General features: G+C 54.5%; 1 protein-coding gene across 1 annotated transcript in view; it reads right to left on the reverse strand.

The window, feature by feature from the left end:
• The window catches only part of ARNT2 (aryl hydrocarbon receptor nuclear translocator 2), a 60,885-nt gene extending 57,181 nt beyond the window's left edge, over window positions 1-3,704 (reverse strand). Inside the window, exon 1 of the mRNA XM_090263847.1 lies at window positions 3,661-3,704. Within this exon, the coding sequence (XP_090119973.1) occupies window positions 3,661-3,667 (7 nt within the window). The 5' untranslated portion in view covers window positions 3,668-3,704. The remainder of the gene's footprint in view (window positions 1-3,660) is intronic.
• Between the last annotated feature and the right edge of the window lie 20,331 nt (window positions 3,705-24,035).

Below are 24,035 nucleotides of genomic sequence, written 5' to 3' on the forward strand. Positions count from 1 at the left end.
GTGCTTGTTAGACTCTAACCAGCTGTGTATCCTCTGTTAGGCAGCTGCCATCTGGGTGGGAGGGGAGGGATTGTCTGCAGGCCAGGAGGTGGCCAATGGACCCAGGAGAGGAGCAAGAGGCCAGGTCCTGCCACCTCCAGCTCAAGGACCTTGAGCCTTGGCCACTGGCTTGAGCTACTCCCAGCAGGTCTGGTGTGAGGGACCTAGAACCACCTCAGCTAACAATACTCCTGGGTTGAGTGGGCGTGGACACCATGCCAGGGCCCATGAGGGTGTTAGCACCAAATTCCCACGCGTGTCTGTGCCCACCTGCTGGCTCAGGTCCCAGCACCCCTGCACTGAACTTTATAAAGAGGGTAAAAGACACGCAGCCAGCAAGGGGACGGGCAACCAGCAGTTCTAGCAGAAGGAAGGGAGGAGGCCACTGCAGAGGGGACGGATCTGGAGCCAGACGACAAAACTGACCTCCACACTCAATCTGGCCCCTTTGTGAGACAGGACAAGCGGGTCCACATGTCTCGCCACACAGTGGGATGTCCCCTCTGTCTCATGCTTGAGTCAAATGCACCAGCCAGAGACCATCAGCATAACGTGGGTCTCATCAGCCATGCCACTGGCCGGCCAGGCCACCTGGGCTGGGAGGCTCAGGGTCTGTCGGTGCCCAGGCTGTCCCCAGGCTGTGGCCCAGCACCCCATGGCTTCAGATCAGAGGCCCAGCTGCAGCCAGATGGCCCCCCCAGAAGAAAGTGCTGGCTGTGGCCTGGGAGTGGGACAGCTGGCAAGGCGCTCAGAGCTGAAGAGTCTGGGTGTGACATTGGGGAGAAGCTGCTGAGACCAAATGCATCTGCTGGAAAGAGAGTCCCTGAGGCTGGAGGAGAGAAGAAGCCCCTCACAGCTGCAGGCGCCTGTACTGGACCAGGGCGAGGCCAGAGCTCAGTTCCTGCAGAGGCCGAGGCTGGCGGCCAAGGCGTGAGGAGTGGGGAAACCATGAATGACCCAGAGGCGTACTGACTGTCTAACTACAGTTTGTAGCTGAGCAGAAGGTGGGAGGAGTTCCAGACCAGGTCGGGTTTCTGAATGGTACCTGGTGGAAGAACTGGTCCCCGGGAAATGAACCTTCGTCCCCATCGTCTGCTGGCACCGAGAAATCATGAGGTAGGAGGAAGGCCACAGGGTCACTCCCAGGAGGAACACGCCTGTTCTTCTGGTTCCTGTCATCCTCTGCCCTGATCTCTGAGCTGGCAGCATGGTCCCCCCACCTTGAATAACTAATTTCCCAGTTTTCCCTTGCTGGACTCTCAACTTCTCCACGTCTTATTCTATTTTATGAGGAGTTAGTAGTAATCCACATGTATCCTAAGCAGAAGCACAGATCGCAAGAATCTTCTACATCAGCCAGAGAAAGAGCTAGGTAACCAATCACATTTGCATCTCTCTTCTTTTATCCATGCATCCCATACATGGTATTCTTGTCTTTTTCTTTAAATCTCCCATCCTAAAGAGCATAAGTAATTCCTATGAGCCTGGTGGACCAGTTCAGGAACCTGAATACAGAACAAGACCCTCAGATCATCTGTAGAAATACTGTTGAAATAGCAACCTTCATCCAAGACTGTGGAAAAGAAACATGCCCATGATGGTTTCAAATTTAAAAACAGCCCCGAAGGGAGCCATCTATGCAGAGACAGGGACGCTCAGGATGAGAGTGAGCAGGGGTCCCAGCTCTGCCATGTACCCCAGACCGACTGCCTGGGCCTCTATTTCCTCATCTGTGAAATGGGGCCACTGTGCCCACCTGCCGGGGAAGAGTCAGTGAGTTCATGGAACCAGGTAAGTAAGTTGGCACAGCGGGCACAGGACTGGCTTGGTTGCCTCTGAGGACCTGAGGGGCGGTTCTGGGTCCAGCAGCATCAGCGTCACCTGGGGACTTGTCAGAAATGCAAGTCTCACCCTCTTCAACCCACCTGCACAACCTCCCGGGGATTCTGATGCTCCTGAGGTCGGAGCCCTGAATGACCTGTGTGAGGGCGCCACCTGGTGGTGACGGGGCCCAACAGCCCTTTCCTCTGTCACCAGCTGGTGGCCTCGGGAAGAAGCGACCGTCCAGGGAGCACCCGCACAGGCTGGGCCGTCCTGTTCTTTCTCACCAGAGTATTCCCAGCACCGAGCACGGTGATAAATGTCTGCCGAGTGGACGGATGATGGCAACTGAATGAGCCTGAACAAAGAAGGCACCTGCCCTCACTCGCAGGCTGTCCAGTCCTGGGACGCGGCCTGAGGCTCAGCAGGTCAGGCACTAAGCTGTCGTCAGCAGAGACAGGTCCCAGGCGTCCAGGCACAAAGCCCGAGACCTCGGCTGTCAACTGGGGCCCCACCTGGTTTGCCCAGAGGATGGGAGGGCCCGAGAGGGACAATCACCCTTGGATGAGGGGACACTTCCCGCCTCCCTGCCGGTGAGGACAGGGGGATATGAGCACCCTGCTGGCACCTGGGGGCAGGGCCAGAGCAGAAAGCAAATGCATGCGGAGGTGCAGAAGGTCACGCACGGCAGGGCGGGAGGAAGCAGCCTGAGTCCAGCGGGGTGGGGAGGGGACCTCCCAGGGCCGTGGAGAGTGCGGCGGCAGAGGCCCGTCAGCAATGACCCTGGCCACGGAATCTGGAGTGGACACAGGGTATCACCCCTGCAGGCAAAGAGCCCCAGTGCCCCTTGACGCCGCCGCACAGTGGAGAGGGAAGGTGGGGCTTCCTGCGTCACTGGAGTCCCTTCCTCCCCAAGTGCGTCTGCTTATTTGCTCCCCAAGTTGTCCCTGCCCAGCTGGAAAGATGCTCGCCCTTCCGACCCCTGTGCCCAGGCTCACACCACCGCGCCACACGGAGAAACACGGCCCCAGCGAAGAAAGGCACCAGGTACCAGGCTCCGAGGCCAGGAAAAACGTGTTTCTGGATCTGAAGAACAATTGTTAACACAGGAATAAGGCTTATGGATTAGGTAATGTGATATTATTTGTGCTAACTCCCTGATTCTGGTCATAAATTGCAGTCAAGGAGGGGAATGTACTTTTCCTCAGGCAACACACCCTAAGGTGTCGGAAATTAAAAGGGGCCTCTGTCTAGCACGTAACCTAGAATTGCTCAGAGGGACAAGCTGGAGGCGTCGGGAAGACAGATGCGCTAACACCTGGGGATCTGGGTGATGGGTCTACAGGAAACCTTTCTACGTCCTTCCACTTTTCTCTAAGCCAAAAACGGCTTCAGTGTAGAAAGTTACCGAAAACACAAAAGGAACCTCAGGGTGGATGCACCTCTTCTCACTGGTTTGCAGTTCGGGGACTCGGAGTCCCTTCATTCATTCATTCCTTCAATAAATAATATTCATCACCAGCGATGAGCCAGGCCTTCCCTAAGGTCCTGGGGTTACCACAGTGAAAGAAAAGTCCCAGCTCCGGGGGAAACGAAGCAGCCCAGAGGTTCCCGGCAAAGCCCCATCTCGCTGGGACATCTTGAACTCAAGATTTCTTCAGCTGAGCATGTCCAAGACCAAACTGGTCACCACCTCACACTGTGGCCCCTCGAGTCCCCCCAGAACCCGGACCTCATCGGTGCTCCCTGTCGTGGCCACCTAGCCCCCACAGTGACGGAACCAGGGGCTGTGCCACCCACCTCTCATCCACCAAGTGCCATCTGTCAGTGGGTGGCATCGGCTTTCCCTCCTGAACAGCTCAGGGACCCATGTGCTTCTCTCCGTGTCCACTGCCCCTGCCTGGCCAGCCCTGCTCAGCAGCCAGAGATCTTTTCAAAACCCGCCTCCCATCGCGTCACACCCCTGCGCGCGACACTTCAATGGCGTCCTGTTGCATCTGGAAACAAAGACTCCTTTCTTTCGCAACACTTACTTGAAGGGATACCCTCCTGCACGTGATCCCTCGGTAAATGGCCGACGCTCCAGCCACACAGGGAGTGCCCTGAAAGCAGAAACCATGCCTGGCTTCACCCACCGCGGTGTGCACACAGTCGGCATTCAATTAATATTTGTTTAATTAGGTGGATAGGCAATTAAAATAATTAATGTCTGGCTTGGGCCAATGAATGGAGAGAGGTGCCAGTCACTGCCACAGGGGACTGAGGGAAAGGAGAGAGAGGGCGGCTTCCCAGAATCTGCGGGACACAGGGGTGCGGGTGCCGGGCAGGCAGCTGGAAACAGAGACCCGTGGCCTGGGAGGCCGCCTTGTGCTGGGATAGGCTGGGTGCCCTGAACTAGCCCGACGGCCCCACTTTTCTGCCGACCAACAGAAACTGGCGGGCTCTGCACGGTCTTCTCCCCCGTGGCAGTCACCTGCATAGAGTGGTCCCCACGTCGCCCGGCTAAACACACCTGACCTGGATGGACGGCAGCCTTTGTCAGGTGGGCAGGCGGGCGGGGGTGAGGGGTGTCAGGGAAGGCTCGCCAAACCCAACTAGAAGCCTTTGGGTGCAAAATACTTTCAGAAAAGAAAGAACACAGCTGTGATCCTTGATCACATCCATTCATTTTATTCTTCAGTGGACGTGGAGTCCATCAAGCAGAGCAAATGAGAGCAAATGATTCCAGACGACGCCTCATTTCAAACTGCTGATCCGATAGAAACATCAACGCTGCTCTAAAAATAATTTTTAAAGGAGTCTTGCCATTCTGTTCTTTCACGTTTAAACGAACTTCCGTCACAGATATCAAAATGATCTGAAAAGTCTCATCTTGTCCTGGCAGCCACCACATGGTGTTCTTACACTGGAGAGGGGCTCACCCCTTCAGGCTCTGCCAGCCACCCGCCCCGGACTGTTCCCGGGGGCCTGCCCACGGCCGCTGCACGGCAGCCCGGAGACCAGGGCCCTGCGTCCTTGGGGGCTGGAGGACTCTGCATGGTGGCGGCCGCCATGTGCAGCACCCCTGCCTCGGCCTCCAAGGGGCCACCCCCACCCCACCCGTGCCAGGTTCTCAGAGGTTCTGCCCCCAGCTCGGCGGCCTCACAGGATAAGGAAGAGGAAAGAGGACGCCCTTTGGGTATCACAATGAATAAAAATGTGGGACTGAACTTTGGGCTCCCTGTGGCCTCTGAGTCTGGACTCAGCTCCTGTCCTGATGCCCCTGTCTGCCCGCCCCTCGGCCATTTATCAATTTCAGTGACTTTTTCCTGAACCACTGAGGGCAATTTGGCGAGCCAGGCAGGAAGTGGCCTTACTCAACAGCAGAGAGCTTCTGAGGGCCAGACTGGGTCGCTGCAGGGTCCCAAGGAGTGTCTGTCCGGTGTACGAAGTCGTCCCTCCTCTCCTGCGGTCCCACCTCAGACCCGGCTCTCGGTGGCCCTGGGCCCACCCACTGAGCTTGGTTTCAGCATCAGCCGACTCTCCTAGACCCCATCCCCCTGATCAGAGCACCCCTGAACCATCCCAGCCTGCTCTGTACCTGAGTCTTCCCTTTGCCACCTGTGGAACAGAAGCAGGGCCTCCCAGATCCAAAGCAAATGCACCCTGTTAGTGAAACCTCCTGGCTTTGTCTCCGAAGCAGGAGTAGCCGCCGTGACCTGTCCAAGGCCACAGAATGCCGGCACGAAGGACAGAGCGCCCTCTAAGCCCCGGGGACGGGGCAGCCAGGTGGTCTGCTCGGAAATCTGTTCCCAGTCCAAGGACAATGTGTGGGCCATACATGGATATCAGGTGGCCAGGACAGCTAGTGGCTCCTGCAGTTGGGAAGGCCACGTGGAAGAGGGACAACAGAGGACATTGCTGGTCTGAGTCGGTACTGGATCCCTCACGCTTCAGTCACAAAAGGCTAGGGTGGCCCAGGCCCTGGGGACACCGTCCCCTCTTGCACAGTGGCACTCCAGCTGCAGACCCCCTACACACACCCAACTAACTCAAACCTTCAGTGCTTTATATAAATCGGGAATGTTCGCCCAAAAAGGGGGTGAAGCAAATAACACGAGAAGACAGTAGGGGACCCCGCTCTCTATAGCGTACAGGACCCAGGTGGGCCCCGTCCAAAGAGAATCGAGAAAACCAGCCACTACGACAGTATTGGGGACCAACGTACCTGGAGGGAGGGAGGGGTCAGAGGCCACAGGAGAGGGGACCCAGACCCAGGACCACAAGGCAGACGCCAAGAGGAAAACATCCGGGGCCAAACCCTTCTTTGTTTCCAGAGGCCCCTCCTCCCCCAGGATAACTGCTGGGATCCTAACCTACAGCGCAACCGGGGGGTCTAGAGGGGGCAGATCAGAGCTGTACCCCTGGCTCATGTCACCTGAATAACATGAGTGTGTGACGCCTCTAACCTCACATGTCATCACCTAGACCCAGAGTGAAAGGCGCCTGCTGGTGGGCAGTGGTCAGCTGGGGAACGAGACCGGAGGGTGGGGTGCCGGGCAGAGGGGACCAGCTCTGACCTTTGTACCCTGGGCACAGAGGAGCCGCAGAAACAAATGTTGGGGCCTACCAGGCCGTTTGCCTGTGTTTACCAAGCCCTTATTCTCAGCAAGGAGACATCTGGGGAGGGGGTGAGGCAGGAAGAACAGGAGGCGTCCTCGGGGGCCATGCCCGGGTGCCCTGCCTGCAGGGGGATCTGAAATCTCTCTCTGTTCAAACCCTATCGCCATGCGCCTCGAGACTCTGCCTTTTCTCCCAAAGAAGAAGTTAGAGAGTCACGTCAGGCAAGGGCCACACACGCCCACAGTTCTGAGTGTTGCCACAGGAGATGGGCCAAAGCGTAGGTGACGGACAAGAGGGACGGGGACACCTCAAAGAATTTCACTGGAGAAGGTGTCACCAAGCTCAAGATCTCTAGTGCCCGTGCCAGCAGAGAAAAGACGTAGACCCCATGGTCTGTCCACCGGGCCAGGGGCTGACCAACAACCACCCGGCAGCCACCCCATATTTATTCCGCAGCTCACGGGACGACAGAGTGGGCAACGCGGCCTTGAGCAGACAGAATGGTGTCCATCCATGTATACGTTACGTCAACTGCCTCTTGGGCTTCATTCCTATTTCCAAGAGAAACCTATCCTGGACTAAAACAGCTTCCTTTCACGTGCTTCCCTTTGTCTGGTGCCACAACACTGACATCTATCCCTGCGTGAGGGATGCTGAAGCAGCCGAACAGGCTGGAATTGCAGGTACAGCCACAGGCAGACCGGCACTCTCCCCTCAGTGCCCTGGACAGGGAACCCCTGTGCTGTTCTTGCAAAGACTCGTCATGTCTGCCATGGAGGCGTCTTCCTCGGAGCCGCTCAGGCTCCTCGCCCCTGGGCCTCCATGGACACCTCACCTCCGGGCCCCCTGGCCTCCCCTTAACCCCAGACCTAAGCAGTGCCCAGCCTGAGCTCCTCCGCTGCTCACAGCGCTGTCCTTTGTGCTGTGTTCCGAGCAGGGCCGCGAAGTCTCAGCTCCGCACCTGTGGACAGGCAATCTTCCAGAACCACGGTCTTGTGCCTTTCTGTTCAATACCTGTGAGGACCCCTCATGCGGAGGGAGCCTGTCCTTCTGGGCCCCCGGAAGCCTGGCCACAGCCACGCAAGCCTGTGGAAACCAGCTGCTCCCTAGCACCCCAGCTCCGAAATGACATCCGTGCTCAGAGCCGGTCCACCTGCACTTACCTGTCCCTTCCTCCTGCAAGGCCCCTCGGCCCCTGGCTCCGCATATTGACACTGTGGAGTTCCGCAAAGCCCCGTCTTCCAGGTGCTGTCTCTGAAACTCGCCCTGACCACTGCAGCCGGAGCTGACCCTTCACTTCTGACTGCGACCACACGGTTACCCCCACCCCTCCCTGAGGACTGGCCTCTTCCAGCCCCTGCGTCCCCCGGGGGACCTGGCACCAGCCGTGCCCCCAGTGGTCACCGCACAACACAAACTTGGGAGCGGTCCTCCTAGGTGTCCCCCTCCCACTCTGTCCCCTGCAGGCAGTCCTCCACACAGGGGGTCCTGGCTACAGCTGCCTAACAGGTGACTATGCGCACCCGCCCATGAGCTCTTCCCACCCTCCAACGGCACGGGAACCAGGTGCGGCCACAGACCTGTGGATCCCAGGACAGGAGCCCAGAGGCCGCCTCGGGCGGCCAGGACGGTGCACTCTTGGGTCTGTGCGCATGTAAGACGGGGACACACAGTGGCCCGCCAAGCGGGTGCCAAGGACGGGGTGGGCGGGAGAATGCGGCCGCCGCGCTGGGTCCCCGCTCCAAACTTTCCCTCCCCCGGGTCCCCGTGCTGCGGGACAGAGGCCGAGAGCCCGGCAGGGAGAAAGGTGGCATTTTCGGCGCCTGAGGGGGTCCCCAGGCCCTGCGGGGTCCGCGTACGCGAGGCTGGGTCGCCTCCGGCCGGGCCGGGCAGCGCTGGGGATGGAGACGCGGTACCGGAGCCCAGGCTGCGCGCGGTGACAGCCGCCCACCCCCGGCTGCGCGCTCCGGGAGCCCCCGCTACTCACCCGGAGGGTTGACGGCCGCCGGGGTGGCCATGTCGCGGGGGGGGGCGGGGGGCGCGGAGGCCCTGCGCGCGGAGCCCGGGCGGGCGCGGCCGGCGCACCACACAAAGGCCGGCAGCTCCGCGGCCTCGCGCCGCCGCCTCGCCGGTCCCGCCTTTGTCGCGCGCTGGGGGGCGCGGGTCCGGCCGTAGCACCGCGAGACTTGGAGCCGCGGGGCGGTGGGCCCCCCGCGCGGGGGGCCGGGCTGCCGGGAGGCGCAGGTGCTGCGATCGGGGACCACGGCGCCCCCTCGCGCAGGCGCTGCTCAGCCCGCCGGCCGGGGCGCAGCATGGGGAGCCGCCCGTGCCTGGGGGTGCACCCGCTGCGCACCCGGCCCGGAGGCCCCGGCACCGGCAGCGCCCCGGGCCTGGAGGAGGGCGCTCGGCTCGGCCCGCTCCCCGCCTTGGGCGCTGTCATGGGCTGTGGTCGCCACTGCCTGACGCATGCAACCAAACTGAGAGTTTTTAAAATGTACATGTGAAGTGGTTTTAGCTGCACATCCCGCTGGGGTCGGGCTGCAGAGAGCTTGGAGCGGGTATTTTCATGCAAGACGCTGTGAGCAGTCCTGACTCTCAGGCAGGAAACGTCCCCACGGCGGGTGCCTCAGGAAGGCGACCTGGAAGGAGTCCACCCCAGGGGGCGGCACACAGGGCAGGACAGCGGGAACCTCAGACTGTCCTAAATCCGTACCCAAGAAGCATTTGGGGAGGAGGGGGGTCAAGGCACAAAGGTTGGGAGGTATTTTCAAGTTCCCATTATCTCCGGGCAGCGTTTGTCATTATTGATCTGACTAATAGGCGCTTAAAGATATTCATTTGTTTATCGATTAGGCAGAGGGTCTGTGTGCCTCGCAGGAAGCCAGGTGTTGGGAGGCCTGGAGGGAAAGCCACAGAGGGGAGCCAAGTGGGGTGCTTTGCACTCAGGAAGCACCCCGCTGCCTGGGGGCCCGTGCTCACTGCTGAATAAACAAGAGCAGAGAATTGGTGTGATCACAGAAAATGAAAACTAGGCATCGAAGAAACGTGTGGGATGTGGAGAGGTGGAAAGAGACGCTGAAATCAGACTAAAGCATGGTGCATCCAGGCCCAGACAGATGAGCCTGAGACGGACAAGTGGGATCATCAGCGGGGACTCCCATCCTTGTATCACGTACAGGGGCCCTGGTTTCTGGACATCAAGCCACATGACAAGTCAGCCTCTCTTCCACACACCCCCAACGGCAACACGCTCCAACACCCCTGTACGCTGAATCCACAATAGACGTGACTGAAGCTTTCGTAAGGTAACTGCAAAAGCAGACGCAAGTCACTGCTCAAAGGCGGTAAAAATCCATCTGAGACCATCCGGCCCCTGGAAGCGTTCTCTGGGGCCCTGCCCAGTGGCTGGTGCTGTCTCTGGGGCCCAGTTCTGTCCACGACAGCACCCAGCGTCCCCGCACGCACCTCCCACAGAGACCTTTCCGTTCTCCAACTTCACACACCTCTCCCCAGTAAGCAAGTTCCTCTCCTCAGTGTCAGGGTGAAGGGTGACCTCCCCAAGGTCATGCAGCTCAGGAGCTAGACAAGACCTCACACTGGGTCACCCGCAATGCTGGGACTAGGTGGCTGGAGTGGGGGGTGGGGCGTGGGGTGGGCAGTCACTCTTTCTTGCCTCTCAGTGTTAAATAGGTAAACAACCAGAAACATTGATTATGGACGCGAGCCCGGCTCTGGAACCTGAAATGGAGCGGTTTGCCATTGTTGAGTGCCAAGGTGAGTGTACAATCCAGGGCCCCTGCTAATTCTGAGAGTCAGTGGACTGTGACCGGTTAGCAGGCTCAGGAATTCCACTCAGCCTTAACAACCCAGAGCTCTTTTATATTCCAAAGAGGATGTGGAGTTTGAAGCTGAGATTTGCACTTAAAAAAAAAAAAAAAAAAAATTAGCACAGACCCCCTGGGCCCACAGCACATGATTCTGGGCAGTGTCCTCCCAGAAACTACCGGGGTTGCCAGGCCCAGTTCTCACACAGGGTGGGAGGAAGCGGGTGCTTGTCGTCCGCTTCAGAGCCCTTCGACGGGAGAGACGGGACTGCCATTGTGTAATGTGTGGTCACTGCGGAATTTTTATCTTCTCTTCGCTTTGGGAGCCAGCGCCCAGGAGGGGAAGCCTGGCCTGCCTCCGAAATAGAGGGCATGGTGGGGCGAACGGCTTTTTGTTCCTCCATTACTCTGTCTCCTCGCCACGCTCCCTGAGTTGGATCTTCCCAACCTCTTTGTCTTCACTGGACAGAAAGGCCAGCAGGTCTCTGTTGCCTCCAATGCCACCCCCCTGATCCTTGATTCAGCACAGGCGACAACGGACCCCCACTCTCGGTCTAGGACGTACGGCTGACGGGGTGCGATCTTAGTTCCACACAAAAGGGCGTAGGCAGTGGCCCTGGGAGCACACAGCGGGGGGCTGTTGCTCGTTCCTCGAGCAGGTGCCCCTGGCACTGTTACCCCTCTTCAGCCTCGCTTTCCCTGTCTGTGAAATGTGGTGCTAGTCACGACTGTGCTCCGGCACAGTGAAGATTAAATGGAATGTGGTCACAGGGGCATTCCACACACTTCCGAGACCACGATGCTGAGAGAACAAGAGAGAGAGAGAGAAAGGCAGTCCCACCCCTGTGTCTGACTTCCCAGGGAAGACACATCAAACAAGCCGACAGAAAAGCTAAAATCAGAGGCTTCCGCATTTGGCAGCCACACAGCTGGTGCTTCAGGATCGCAGGACGTGCCACAGACCCAGGCCTGATGGGCGTCCTGCTCCCCATGGCCTCTCCATGGTCAGCTAGGGTCCTTGTGTTCCCACAGGTGAGGGGGCAGGGAGGCCATGGGAGAGTCTAGACACACAGAGGCCTGGCGGAGGACAGAGAGGCTCCAGGGAGTGGGACTGAATGGACGAAGGCTCAAAACCAGGGCCACGGATTCCAGCCCCCACGACAAGGTCCCGTAAAGTCACCTGAAGTTCACCAGCCAGATGAGCTCTCCAGCATCCAGTGTCCCAGGCTCCCTCCTCGCCCTTCCAGGCGCTCCACGGCCACCTGGGCACCCTCTGGAAGGGAGCGATGAGTGTGTGCAAAGGTCCTCACTCCGCACAACGCTCCCCGTGGCCTGCGCCTTCACCTTCCCCAAGTGCATCACAAAGACTTCAGTAGTGAGGATAACGACTCCTCACCTATGCTCAGCACTTCCTGACTTCTAAGTCACTTGACCATCATTATTTCACAGGCTCCGGCGCTTTTGATTCAGCCTTCTTAGTGGGGAAATGCCACATGTGTGCAATTATTCAGACTTTAATAGATAACCTGAAGCCAAGCTGTATTGACTCCGTCTTTCCCTTGGCCCCTTCAGCTGCAAAGAGAGGGGGGGTCTGCTGCATGGGCAACAGCAGACCCTCCATATCACCTTGCCCAGGCTCTGTAGCTTCAGCTTCACTGGAGAGGACACTCCAGCGTCATCACAAGATGTCGATTCAACACGGGAGGAGACAGATACCGTGTCACTCCCGAGTTGGACTGCACAGCCATTCTCGGCGGTGCAGATAGACTCTTAAGAAGCTACACCATCGTCTCTCGAGACGGACGGCTGCCGACGAATAGATAACCATGTTCTTGTTTGTATTACTCCGTTTTGGAAACCACCTTCACAAATGACAACAATTTTTTTCTCAGCATAATAAAATTCTCCAGACATTTTAGCAGTTAAGACTAAAGCTTGGTGCATGTGGTCTTTTCTTACGTTATATATAAAAAAGGTGATTTTTGCTTAAAAATGCCAAGTACATTAACGGAGTCAGTTAATGATTCATCTCCCTCTCCAAGATATATTCAGCATTCCTCCGGCATCCACCGTGGTTACTCCAATACAACATGGCTAGACCAAGTTCATTATCCAACCGACTGGTCTGGGACTGCTCAATTATTAGCATACAAATTACCACAAATAAAGGACAGGTGACAATGCCTCCCCTTCCTGTAGGTCACACTGTTAGAGGACAATCAGGCATGCTTCTGTTGAAGAACATTTATTTGGGGAACATATAAGCTAACTCATTGAGGGGTTAGATTTTGGCCTTTTGAATATCTGCCTACTTTAAACACAGTCGTAGACTTTTAGAGGGGAACTGTAAACACTATCTAGTACAAACTTCAGAGGTAAGCCTTAGGAACTCCCTGGGGCTCCCTGCTTCTCTGTTAGGAAATTGGGGTTGATGTGGAAGGGATGGGCACCAGCAGCGTGTACTGGGCGAGGGGGGAGTCAGGGCTGAAGGACAGGTAAGCAATCACTATTGTCCCAAAGGATGACACACCCACCTTCCCAGCATTAGCCAGAAGTGTGGTCTTTCCCAGGATTTTGCACGCCCTCTCTGGGGGGTCCTCAAGGCATTTGAATTTTCCACAGATCTGTCTTGGTTTCCTCTTGCCACCCCCAGTGGCCACCTCCTGCACCATCGGGTCCAGAGTTCTCTCCAGGTCAGCACTTCCTCAGCCAGTGACCCTGCCAGGTGTCCAAGCTGCTGGGCACTGCTGCCCACACCCTGGCAGAGTCCTGGTCAGCCTTAAGGCAGACCTCTGCCCTCCTCATTGACAAAGGGCCTTTCCTGCTCCTTCCTACCACCTGGGACTGGGGCCAGACCCCAGGAGTATCTGCAGCCACTGGCCCAGAAGCTGCGGGCTCCATAAACTGGCCCTTCTCTGTGCTGCTCATGCACCTGCCATATGTACTGACCACCGACAATTGACTGGAAACCAAACCAAACCGAGCAAAACACAAAGGCATGCTGGAGCTGCCTGCCTGGGCTGCCTCTGCGCGCAGACCCCTGCTACCCACACGCCCTAGCTTTCTCTACCCCACCAAGTCCAGAGTCCCAATTTCTTCCAGCTCCCGGAGACAGGGCAACCTCCCTCCATCAGCCAATTCAGAAATGACCTCAATTCCTGGTGTAAGATCTCCCACTTTCCTGGAGGACTGAAGTGGGAACATGCAGCCCCGTCCTGACCTGCCAGGACATGGTTCCCTCCAACGGTCCCTGTGGTCTCTCTAAGACAATGAGGAGGCTGATAATGGTCCCTTCCCCAAAGCATGGGTTTCCTGTCTGACTCCGCCTCCCAGCTCTTCGCCAGAGTGCGCCACACTTTCTGTCGCTCTGGTCTTGACATCACAGTATCGACCCGAATGCAGAGCCCTCACCCACGGACATTGGGCTCTGTCCTGAGTACAGGTTCTTCTGACCCTTTCAAGCTGACCGAGACAACCTTGGGAATGAGGAGCCCACGCACCTGGGTTTTTCTCCTCGGGGGATGGTTTGCAAATTGGAACAATGGACTCTTTCTGTCTCTTTTAAGAAATATTCATTATCTCAGACAAGACCTGGGCCTCAGGCCTTTTTCTGGAGTTTCAAGGTGAAAAGCAGATGTAATTTCAAGACTCAAGATAATGAGAGTGTCGGCATTGAGCCCGGAGGAAGAAATAGAACGAGATATAAATTTGAGGTAAAGGTGGCATTGGGTGGCACAGAAGCAGATGAGTCTCTGCTTCTGCTCCCCGCAGGATCCCCCTGAATTATCACGACCCACGCACCAGCACACACACCATTGTTGCGATTTGCTCACGATGACAAGGTCCACTGCGCGGCTCAAATGCCCGTAAATATGTTCAATTATTCCAATTCCATTGCGTCTAAGCCAGCGCACCCCAAAAGACACCACTTCCTGCTCTCACAGGGCACTGCCCCTATTTATCCCAGGACACAGTCAGAGACTCCTAGCCCTACTTTCTTATTTTGCTGAAGGCAGCATGTACACTAAAAGGCACCGAACGTAATTACAGCATTCCCTCACTTATCGCGGGTATTACATTCCAGACCCCCCCCCCCGCCCGCGAAGTAGGAACCTTAAACATATTCTACACTCTTAAACCTACGTAACTTTAACAACATGCATATACAGTATCACAAAATCCTGAGATACAGCGAAAAATCTGCGATAAATAATTAAATATATATTTTTAAATCCCGCGATACAGTGAGGCCGCGGTAAGTGAACTGCGATATAGAGAGGGACTACTGTAGCCCATTAACATCATCACATCAGCACAGACATGACATCTGACAACAGGACACTGGGTAAATCGACGCCAGTGATTTCAGCCCTGTGCTTCACGGTTAGACAAAAAGAAAAAGGGTTGGTTTCGTGCTGTCTGATGCATTTACTGGGGTTGTTTCTAATTTATTAGGTTGGACTTGTTGACACCAAAGTGCTTCCATTTATCTCCGTGTTTATATGAGTCAAAAGTCCGAGCTCATGTTTCTCTCCCCAGAAGCTTCTCTGCGATCTTCTGTGTCACATGTAGCTGCCTGGGTGCACTGAGCCGCCGTCGCTGAAGCTGCTGTGAGAAGTTTTCCCCATCAAAACCGGTGGTCATGCCGATTTCCAGAGCTCAGGACCCCAAAGGCATAAAGTGGACAAAAACCCAACCGGAGTTTTCCAGGCTGAGCTCGTCCTGTGTTTCGTACCCGACTTTTCCCGGATTCATTTTAATGGATTTACCATCCTTTGTTTCTTTTTAGCAACCAGTGTAGGCGGTCTGCGATTATCAGGCATTTTCTTACTGGAGTCAGACTCTGTGGTGCATCGGATGCTGTTTGTGACAGGTCAGCAGCTGACAGGTGAGAGACAGAACACGTGGAGGACAGACAAGCACAAGTGGTGATGCCCCTCCCCCGGCACCTGCCACGTACTCTCCCTGAGACCCTAAACCATTTGCTTCACCCTTGCAATCCTCCGTTTCCTCGCGTGTAAAGTGGGAACAAGGACACCTCGTTCTGTGCTCCATCGGGGGGATCAGCTGAGTTAGTCCAGGTAACAGTACCTGCGTGTGGTACACCGCCCAGCAGGCCAGCCAGAACGGGAATGGCAAGGCCAGTATCTGGGGTAAAATGCAGATGATTCGCCAGAGACCTGCCTGAGGGGTGGACCCTGAGAAGCCCTTTGAAGGATCACGGCTCTCCCATGGTCATCACAGAAAGCGGGCTTCGGACCTCGGACAGCCTCCTTCCCAGCCTTGCTCTGAACACAGATCTCAGTCATGCCTAGAGCCTCATCCGCTCTCAGTTCTGCTCTCGGTGGCTGCTGTCTGACCATCGCTTGTCTGTCCCTCCATGGGTCTGGGGCTCCGTCCACTTCCTGAATCACCACTGTTTCCCAGATCTTCCTGCCCTTCCCAGCCCGAAGTCACGCTTCCTCCCAGGAATAATCAACTCCAGGGTCTTCCACGATCTGAGAGTTTTGTACATAGAAAAAACGGGTCAGTCGGCTCCTCTACTCATAAATAACTTGTGCTCTGGAAGGAAACACAGTCCGGCAACGTACAATTACTACATCGTGGGATGAGAAATGGATGCATGAATAATAAGTGCCACCTGACCTCGGAGGATGAGGGAGCCACTCACCTACCTGCTCTCACGGGACGAGTGTTCATTTAAAATTATTTCACTGACTTCTTAGAATTAAGCCCACAAGCTAAGATTCTCTCACTGCACAGAAAAGGAAGCAGAAGTTCAGGGGGTTGAAATGACTCTTCTAAGGACACATAGCCTTTGAATACAGGGCCAGGCTCAAATCCAGGTTTTCTGGCTCATTCCAGTTCCCTGTTCTCCATGCAGCTGGGGCCTTTGCCCAGTGCTCTTCTGTGGTTTGTGGCATTAATATTAATAGACGGCAAGCAGGACCATGCCGAGCCTTTCACTCTTGTTTCAGCAACTCTCAGAAGAACTGTCTTTCCTTATTAAAGCAACAGCCACTTTTTGAGAAAGGCACAGAGACTTCCTTTTCAAAATTAAATCCACATTTTTTAAAAAAAATGATAAAAAGACTTTATGCACCTTAATATTCTTATCTGCCTCCTGGCCTCGGAGGTTGACGGGCGAGACTGGGAATGGCCTGCCTGTGAGACCCAGCTTGACCCTCCTACCAGCTGGGTTACCTTGGACAGGTGGTGTCAACAAGCTCACAGAAGTGCTGAGGGGTGTCATACCCACAGCCCGTGGGAGCACACAGCACACCATGGCCTGGCTCCTCAGCCCGCTAGGTGTTTCATATTTTTCCCCTAAGCTTTTTCTTCCTCATATTCCTTGTTCTTCTGTCATGGGTTGCTTGAAAATGGCCCAGCTCTGGCCCTCCCCCATTTCTTCTGTGGCCTCTGACCCCAGCCATCCACCCCAGGTGTCCTTCGGTCCGAGTGCTGGGTGTGGCCTGAGCTGGACCTTCCTGGTCTCCATTTGCTGCCAGCTTCCTCATGTCCACATGCAGAGGAAGCTCGGGCACCATAAGAAATGAATGAAAAATCAGGACAGGTTCCTTTCCGTAGCCGATTCACAAAGGACACGCCACAGGCCTCTCCCTTACTGCTTCCAGGTTCAAAGGGAAGACAGTGATCCTTGGAAGACGTCTGTGTTTGGAGGATGCCCAGGAGTTGGCACAAAGAATGGAAGCACGGCCGAGCCACGCACCAGGAAGCGCACTGTGAGGTCATAAAGAGACATGCCTGAGACCGAGCCTCGGGGGCAAAGGGGCACAAACAGAGTGTATGCTTCTGGCGTGGAGAAAAGCTGCCAAAGTGTCCTGAAGCGTTTTGAGTTAGAACTTAATAAAAATGCCTTTGCTATTGGTTTCCACGGCTGTCTGGTGAACAGAGTGAATGCAATTAGGGGAAACACAAAAGGCCCTTCAGAGCTCCCACAGGACAGGAGCCGCATTGCTTCTACTATTTGCTCCTGCAGTTTTAGGCCACAGACCCACTCAGAGGTCTGGAGGAGGCGGGCAGGAGCGGTCCCCCTCAGAATCCTGAGCAACTGCTTTCTCAGTGAGGAGAACTCCGAGACCAGGGGGAGCTTCCAGCTCCTTCTGAGACAGCTGACTTGGGGAAGGAAGGCAGAGGCTCCTGGATCTCAGCTCACCCTCTCCTTCCAGGGCTCTTTGGCCACCGGGAAGCTCCCACGGCTGGTACCATTTCTGCTCTTGGCCACAGCCTGTGGTGAGGACGTGCCAGTGGTAAAGGTCAGCACTGCTGGGCCACACGGTCCTGTGGGACGCACCCCCACATGCGTGGCGCAGCGCCCTGCCCGGCATCCCGTCTGTGGGGGCCAGGGGAGGATGGAGACCGCCACCCCTCCTCTCCAGGAACCTGCCTTTGCAAGATCCTCCTTCCTCATATTAACACCAGGTGACATGGGCTTCACTCAAGGCCCTGCCACCAGACAGCTGCCCTTCTGGACCCCAGTTCTTCCTCCTTGGGGATTAGTTTCCTCTCAGCAGGAGAAGCGCCGGCAACAGTGACATTCAGGCCCTTGGTTGCTGCGTCTTCCTTCATCTGAGTCCTTCTTCTACCTGCGTTACCTGCTCCTGCTGGCAGTATCAGAACTGACAGTCTGGTTCCAGAACCTTCTCGGTGTCTCGGTGGGCCCATGCCCTATGCTAGATCCCAGGCAGACCGCCAGCCAGCACTGTGCAGCCCCCACCGACTTGCTCCTGCTCAGGGCACTTCCCGGCAATCCGCAGCCTCACTTCCTTCTCACCAGCGCTGTGCCTGCTCCTGAGGCTGAGGGGGCTGCTTCTGATTTAAAGAATGAAAAAGAGCCCATTCGGAGCTGAGTTCTTCCTGAAAGAACCCATGTGATTGTTCACACATGCTTTCTTCTTTCGTTGTTTCTTATTCTTCCCTGAAAAACGCCCCAAGGTTGCCTGGAGGGCTTCTTGCCACGTTTTTGGAGTTTCAGCCCCATCCGTGGGCTGGTCTACGGCAGTGAGGCATCTCGGGGGGAGGTGGGTAATATCTGCACCACAGGAAACAGGAAAAGAACGCCTCTGCTAATACTTGTGACTATCCACGTTCACCTGGAACAGTTGGTTGGGAACAGAGCTGGGAAGGATGTGGAGCTTGGAGCGACAGGCAGCTCCGTTCTGGGGCTCCCAGGAATAGGTCTTCTGGGGCCTGGCCTGTTGGTTGATTTGAGGCCGTCTGGAGACGTGGGAGAGATTCGTCTATGACCTGGATATGTGGACAATCTTGAGGGTTGAGCACATGGAGAGATCATAGGGAAGATGTTCAGGGATGAGCTCCAGGCACAGGTGGGGAGAGGTCTGCAGGGTAGCAGCGACCCACCCATCACAGGGCATGCGGACGCTTCCATCACTGGGCCCATAATTTTTCAGTCAACTCAGAGAACCTTCAGAAAAGTAATTAATGATCTTATTGGACTTGGTAGACTGCAATATTCTTCTTGTCCTTGGAGCCTGACAGAAGCTGTTTGTTTTAGCGTAAAGATATAAAATTCACGCTTAGGTATCACAGAAGCAAGACGAACGGCCTCAAATGAAACAAAACTACGTATTTCTAAAGGAAAATTCCTCCTGAATTGCTCCATAATTTTCAAACTGTTTGAATTAAATCCTATTTTGTTCTGGCTTTTGTATGAACGAAGTATCCGTAAGAGGAGGGAGAGATGAAATACTTCACAGTCCCTGACATTTGGGGATCCTGTGATTTTCCATTTACACAATCTGTGCCTTCTGTTTCTGTGTTACTGACCATGGAATGAGAAACCAAGGTGCAGACCTTAGAAGGTCCATGCGTTTTTATAGCACCCAGCTCTGCAGAACATGCAGGTTTATTCACAGGAGATGCATTTGCTCAAGCGGATACATCCAACTTTTTCTTTTATTTGATTAAAAGATAAAATGTTACAGCCTGAGTTCTTTTAAATTAGATTTATTAAGTGGCAGACCATGCCCTGAGTGCATATTAATGTGCTGTCGAGTTTTCCGTTTTATTTAATATCGCCAGGAACAAATGGGATGAAGTCGCACTTAATAGTTCAGTCGATGGCACTAGAACGGAGATTAGGCAAGCTCTCTGGAAATTAAAAACTAAACAGCAGCCCGTGAATCACTCTTATGGGGGCACAGATCATATCTTTTCCATTTTCTATCTCAAGCGAGTATTGTACTCTTTGACTATCCCTCTCTGACTTTGAAATCATTGATCTAAAAGACTGAATGGCTGTAAAGCCCAAACGCCCCCACTACCGTTGACCGCCACTATCTGTCCCTCGGGGTCTGCCGAGCCTGCTTTTCTTTTCTTGGTCATGGGAATAGTTTCCAAACAACAGCATGGTATATTCGGTGTTTAACAACTTTCAGCGTAGAGCTGCCACCCTGAGTCCGTGGCACAGACAGACGTAGCTGTGCATTTTCATCTGCTGAGTTTATACTTTTAATTATGAACTCATTCTGTTTGTCTTCCTGATAGATTTAACCTTCCTTCCGCAGCCTTGGAAATGTCTCCCGTGGCTTCCCATAAATCAGTTCTGCTGAGCTCAGGACCAAAGTTGAAAGTATAGGAGAAAGTTGAAGGAAACTCACATTCATTCTCCACCTCATTTGACACCAGAAATTGCTTCTTATGATGCAGCAGAATCAGTGTGACAGGGAATCATCCATTATTGATAATTCATGGCTTTGTATGGGGAGGTTTTTCACTGCTCTCCCTCAGCCTTTCCTGCTGGCCAAGGCTAACTGCATCTTATCGGTTAACCTGCGGGAGTAGGATGGGAGTCACACAGACTTCAGGTATTGATGGGAAAGTGTGCGGCCATCAAGATATCCAAGGGCAAGTCCCCCCCGGTGCCACTAATCCAACCTCAGGTGATGCTGGGAGGAGCCACAGATAAGATCATCTCTTAACCAAATCTACTCTTCTCATGGCCTAAGAGGAGAGGTGGCCTGGTCCCTGTTTTGATGGAAAGAATGGGAAATGGGTGGATGGGTTGGATGGAAGAAAGGAAGGAAGGGAGGGAGGGAGGGAGGGAAGGAGGGAGGAAGAGAGACGGAACCAGGGACTCCCACCCGGACAGGACTGCTGCCAGCACACGGACACTCCAGACCATCCCTGTTCTTTAAACAAGTCTCAGATCCTGCAACACACAAGGCACTGCAACAGCCTGACGGCCAATGACAAGTTGTAACATTCTGTTAAAACTGAAAACAACAGGGCCCATATGGGTAGGAAATTATTTTTAAATGACTGAAATGTCTGATTTGCATTATTTATGCCTTGTTCATACTTGCACCCAGTGGGTGTTATATGAATATTTGAATACTTGATGACTGATTAATATAAATTGCTAGAGCCTCTCATTGTTGAGAAGGGTTCACACCAATTGCTTTTTTTAAGGCTTCCCGTATAACAGTGTCAGAATGGGTTGGGGAAATATAGAGTATACCTTCAATTTTACATTTGATGAAACACCCGGGCGGCCTCAAAGCCTTTGCAACCCCCAGCAATGTAACTAAGAGAAGGCTAGGAATTACTCAGATTGTCCGCCACGTCTGTGACAGCACCGGGCCACTGCACTGTCCCCCTCGTTCCGCTAGAGGGCAGGCAGGAGGTGAGCACGGGGCTGGGGATTTCCCAGGGGCTGCAGGAGCCTGAAGGCCTGGGATCTATCTGGGCGCTCTGAATGTGGAGGGAGAAACAAGCTTGGGGAAAGCCTAGAGCATCACAATGCAGAAGGACTGATTCATAAAATGGAAATTTCCCCCCATGATTGTCTATCTTTTTCTGAATTTTTAGAAATAAACATAATTATAACTTTCATAACCAATATTGTTTCCAGTTTGTCACTTACTTTTTAATTGTTTCTGGTGCCTTTTTTCATAAATAAGTATATTCGTGTTTTTATAATCATATCTGTCAGTCTTCCATTATGGTTCTGAAATATATTGAGAAAGGCTTTCACAATTCCAGGTTTAGAACAAATACTCATCCATATATTCATCTTATTATTTTTTGGCTTCACTTTTTTACATTGATTAACTGATGGATTTGGAATTTGTTTTGTTCTGGGGAAGTAGATAGAAAAGAAGCTCCCATGAATTACTATGTCGTTATTCCAAAATCATTTTTGGGAAAATCCATCTGCTCTATCAGCTTAAGCACCACAGTTTCTTTTGTTCCGATAATTCTGGGCTCTTCGTCCTACTCCATTGAGCAGTCCTCTCGGGCTGGTAACACGCTGGTTTAATTACTGTCGCTCTGTGATAAAGGCAGCACAGCGTGACAGAGGCCTGAGCACTGATGCCTGGGGCTGGCGGCAGAGCCCCCGCATGTCCTGGTCCCCCACATCCGCCGAGTGACTCTGGGTGTGACAGTTATCCCACTGGGCCCCCACTTCTGTTGCTGTGACAGCAATGTTAGTATTTGCATCACGGGGCTCCAGTGAGGAAGAAAAGGCACTAATACCTCTAAGGCACTTCCTTTGGTACAAGCACTCCGTCAGTACTGCATTTTATTCACCCATGTGGGTGTTCTTTCTTTTTAATACCCAGCGTGGCTACTTTCCCTAAGCGTCTCTTCATCAAGATTTTGTGGGCTGTTTTTTCTTTATTCTTCCATACAAGACCTGGAATCACTGTGTCAAGCTACCAACAAAATTCTATTTGGTGGGGGCAGGCTGGTATAAAGGTGGTGACTAAGTGGTAATAGAAAAAATACAATAAAGATTAAACAAGAATAAAATTAAATTAAATTAAAAATTCTCCTCGGAATTGGATATTGTATTGAATTTACATTTCAAAATGATTTGATATGGTTTTCTCCTTGTTTCAGGATAAGAATCGGTTGTCCATACATTCAAGTCCTCTTCAGTCCCCCAGGAGAGGCCAGAAGTTTTATACAAAGTAGAACATATTCCCAGATAAATTCATATTCCTATTTATGTGTGATTTTGCTATGAGTGAGAATGAGGTTCTTCATCCGTATTTCTAAGTGGGAGCAAGCACAAGAATACTGTTAATTTGGTATGTTTATCTGCTGCGAATAGTAACCGTTTTTTTCTCCTGCTTTCCAATGGAAAATGAAAGGCAAATATGTGTCTCTTTCACAAAGGCACAACTTCAGTATTTTCACACCTTTTTCTCCTCCAGTCCAGCTTGCACTGACCGGAGTTCCCCAAGCGGCCTCCTGGTCTCGATCCTAACTTCAATGGCAATGTCTGGATACTCAGCAGAATGCAGGCGGAGGCTTGGGGAGAGGTGTCTGCTCTTCCCTACATGAAGTATCTGAACGCCCAGATTGGTCCGTGTGCCTGCCAGAGGCTCCCGGCCCCCTCCCCGCGCGGCCCACGCTCTGTCTGGCCGGGGGTGAAGTTTCTCCTGCGTTTCCGCTTGAACGGCATCCAGCTGCCTCGCCTTTAAAATGCCAGGCCGGCCGCCGCTCCGCTCAGAGCCCCCTCTCGGCGGCTGGTCCGGGCTCGCCCGCACCGCCGGGGCGCTGACTCAGCCGCAGCCGGGCTGTCGCGCGCCCAGCCGGGCCTGGCAGCGCCCCCTGCGGCCCGCCGACCCCGGCCGAGAGGTGCCGCAGCCAGCCAGGGCCCCGAGAGCGCACGGGACAGGCCTCGCCAGGTAAGGATGCGGGGGCACCCGGGACCGCCAGGCGCCTGCCGGCTGGGGCGCAGAATCGTCGGCGGCGCGCGGTGGGTCCCCGGCCGCGCGGGCAGGTCTGTCCGCTCAACGGAGGGTGGCTGAGCCCCCTCCTCGGGGCGCCGCGCCCTGCGCCCGGGCCGGGGGGAGGGCCGGCAGGTCGCCGCAGCCTGGGCGGCCGGGACTGCAGTGGCCCCAGCTGTGCTGCCGGTGTGGGTCTCTCCACCTGGAAGAAGGCTGTGCTGCGCTCGGGCGCCAGCCCGCTGCTGAGCCATCACCTCCCCGTTCGGGGACCCGGGGCCCCTCTGCCACTGAGAGGGGGTCGAGCCGTGTGAGTTGTCTCTGATTCAAAGTTAGAAATTCTTCTTGTCAAGTTCGGTGCCTAAAATGCAGTTCCTTCTTGTGGCTGACAGGAACACAGGACCAATTGCTCCCGGTGTAGCCGATGAAGGTCACAATTGATGTAACTTCTGGGAAAAGTTCTGTGCGTGGCAGCCTTTCAAAATGTCAGGTCGCAGCGGGCTTTCGTTCTGATTTGCGGTGAAAAGCCTCACACACCTTTCAAATATTTCATCCCCTCTCGGTGCCGAAGTGGAGCGTGGCTCTGGGTGATATTTTGGAGAGTGTATATTACAGAACGGAATTTTCTAAGAGCCTGTACTGCCCAAGGGGAATTTCTGAGGGAGAGACCAAGGTGGCGCACCTTCGCACTAGGGGCTCAGTGAGGGTCAGCGGCCTTGGACCCTCCCTCTCCGGACGTAAGTCGCCTCTAGACACACACTGTGATAACCTCATCTCAGCGCTTTGCAAGCCTGCAAAGTGGGTTTAGCGCCTCGTACAGCCAAACACCCAAGGCCTGGGGTGTGACTTACAAACTGGATTTGGATCAGGGCCACATTTCGGGGATGGCTCAGCATAAGACACACACCAGCTCCGAGGACGCCTCGGGAGGAGCAGTGCAAGCAAAACCTTACCTTCGGAAAACCGTTCTGAAACCCATGACTCCACATTTATCCAGAAGACAAATGGGGCGTGGGCGGTGCGTTTGGTC

This window comes from Furipterus horrens, unplaced genomic scaffold (genome assembly GCF_987537825.1).
Source record: "Furipterus horrens unplaced genomic scaffold, mFurHor1.1.pri manual_scaffold_16, whole genome shotgun sequence".
Lineage (NCBI taxonomy): Eukaryota > Metazoa > Chordata > Mammalia > Chiroptera > Furipteridae > Furipterus > Furipterus horrens.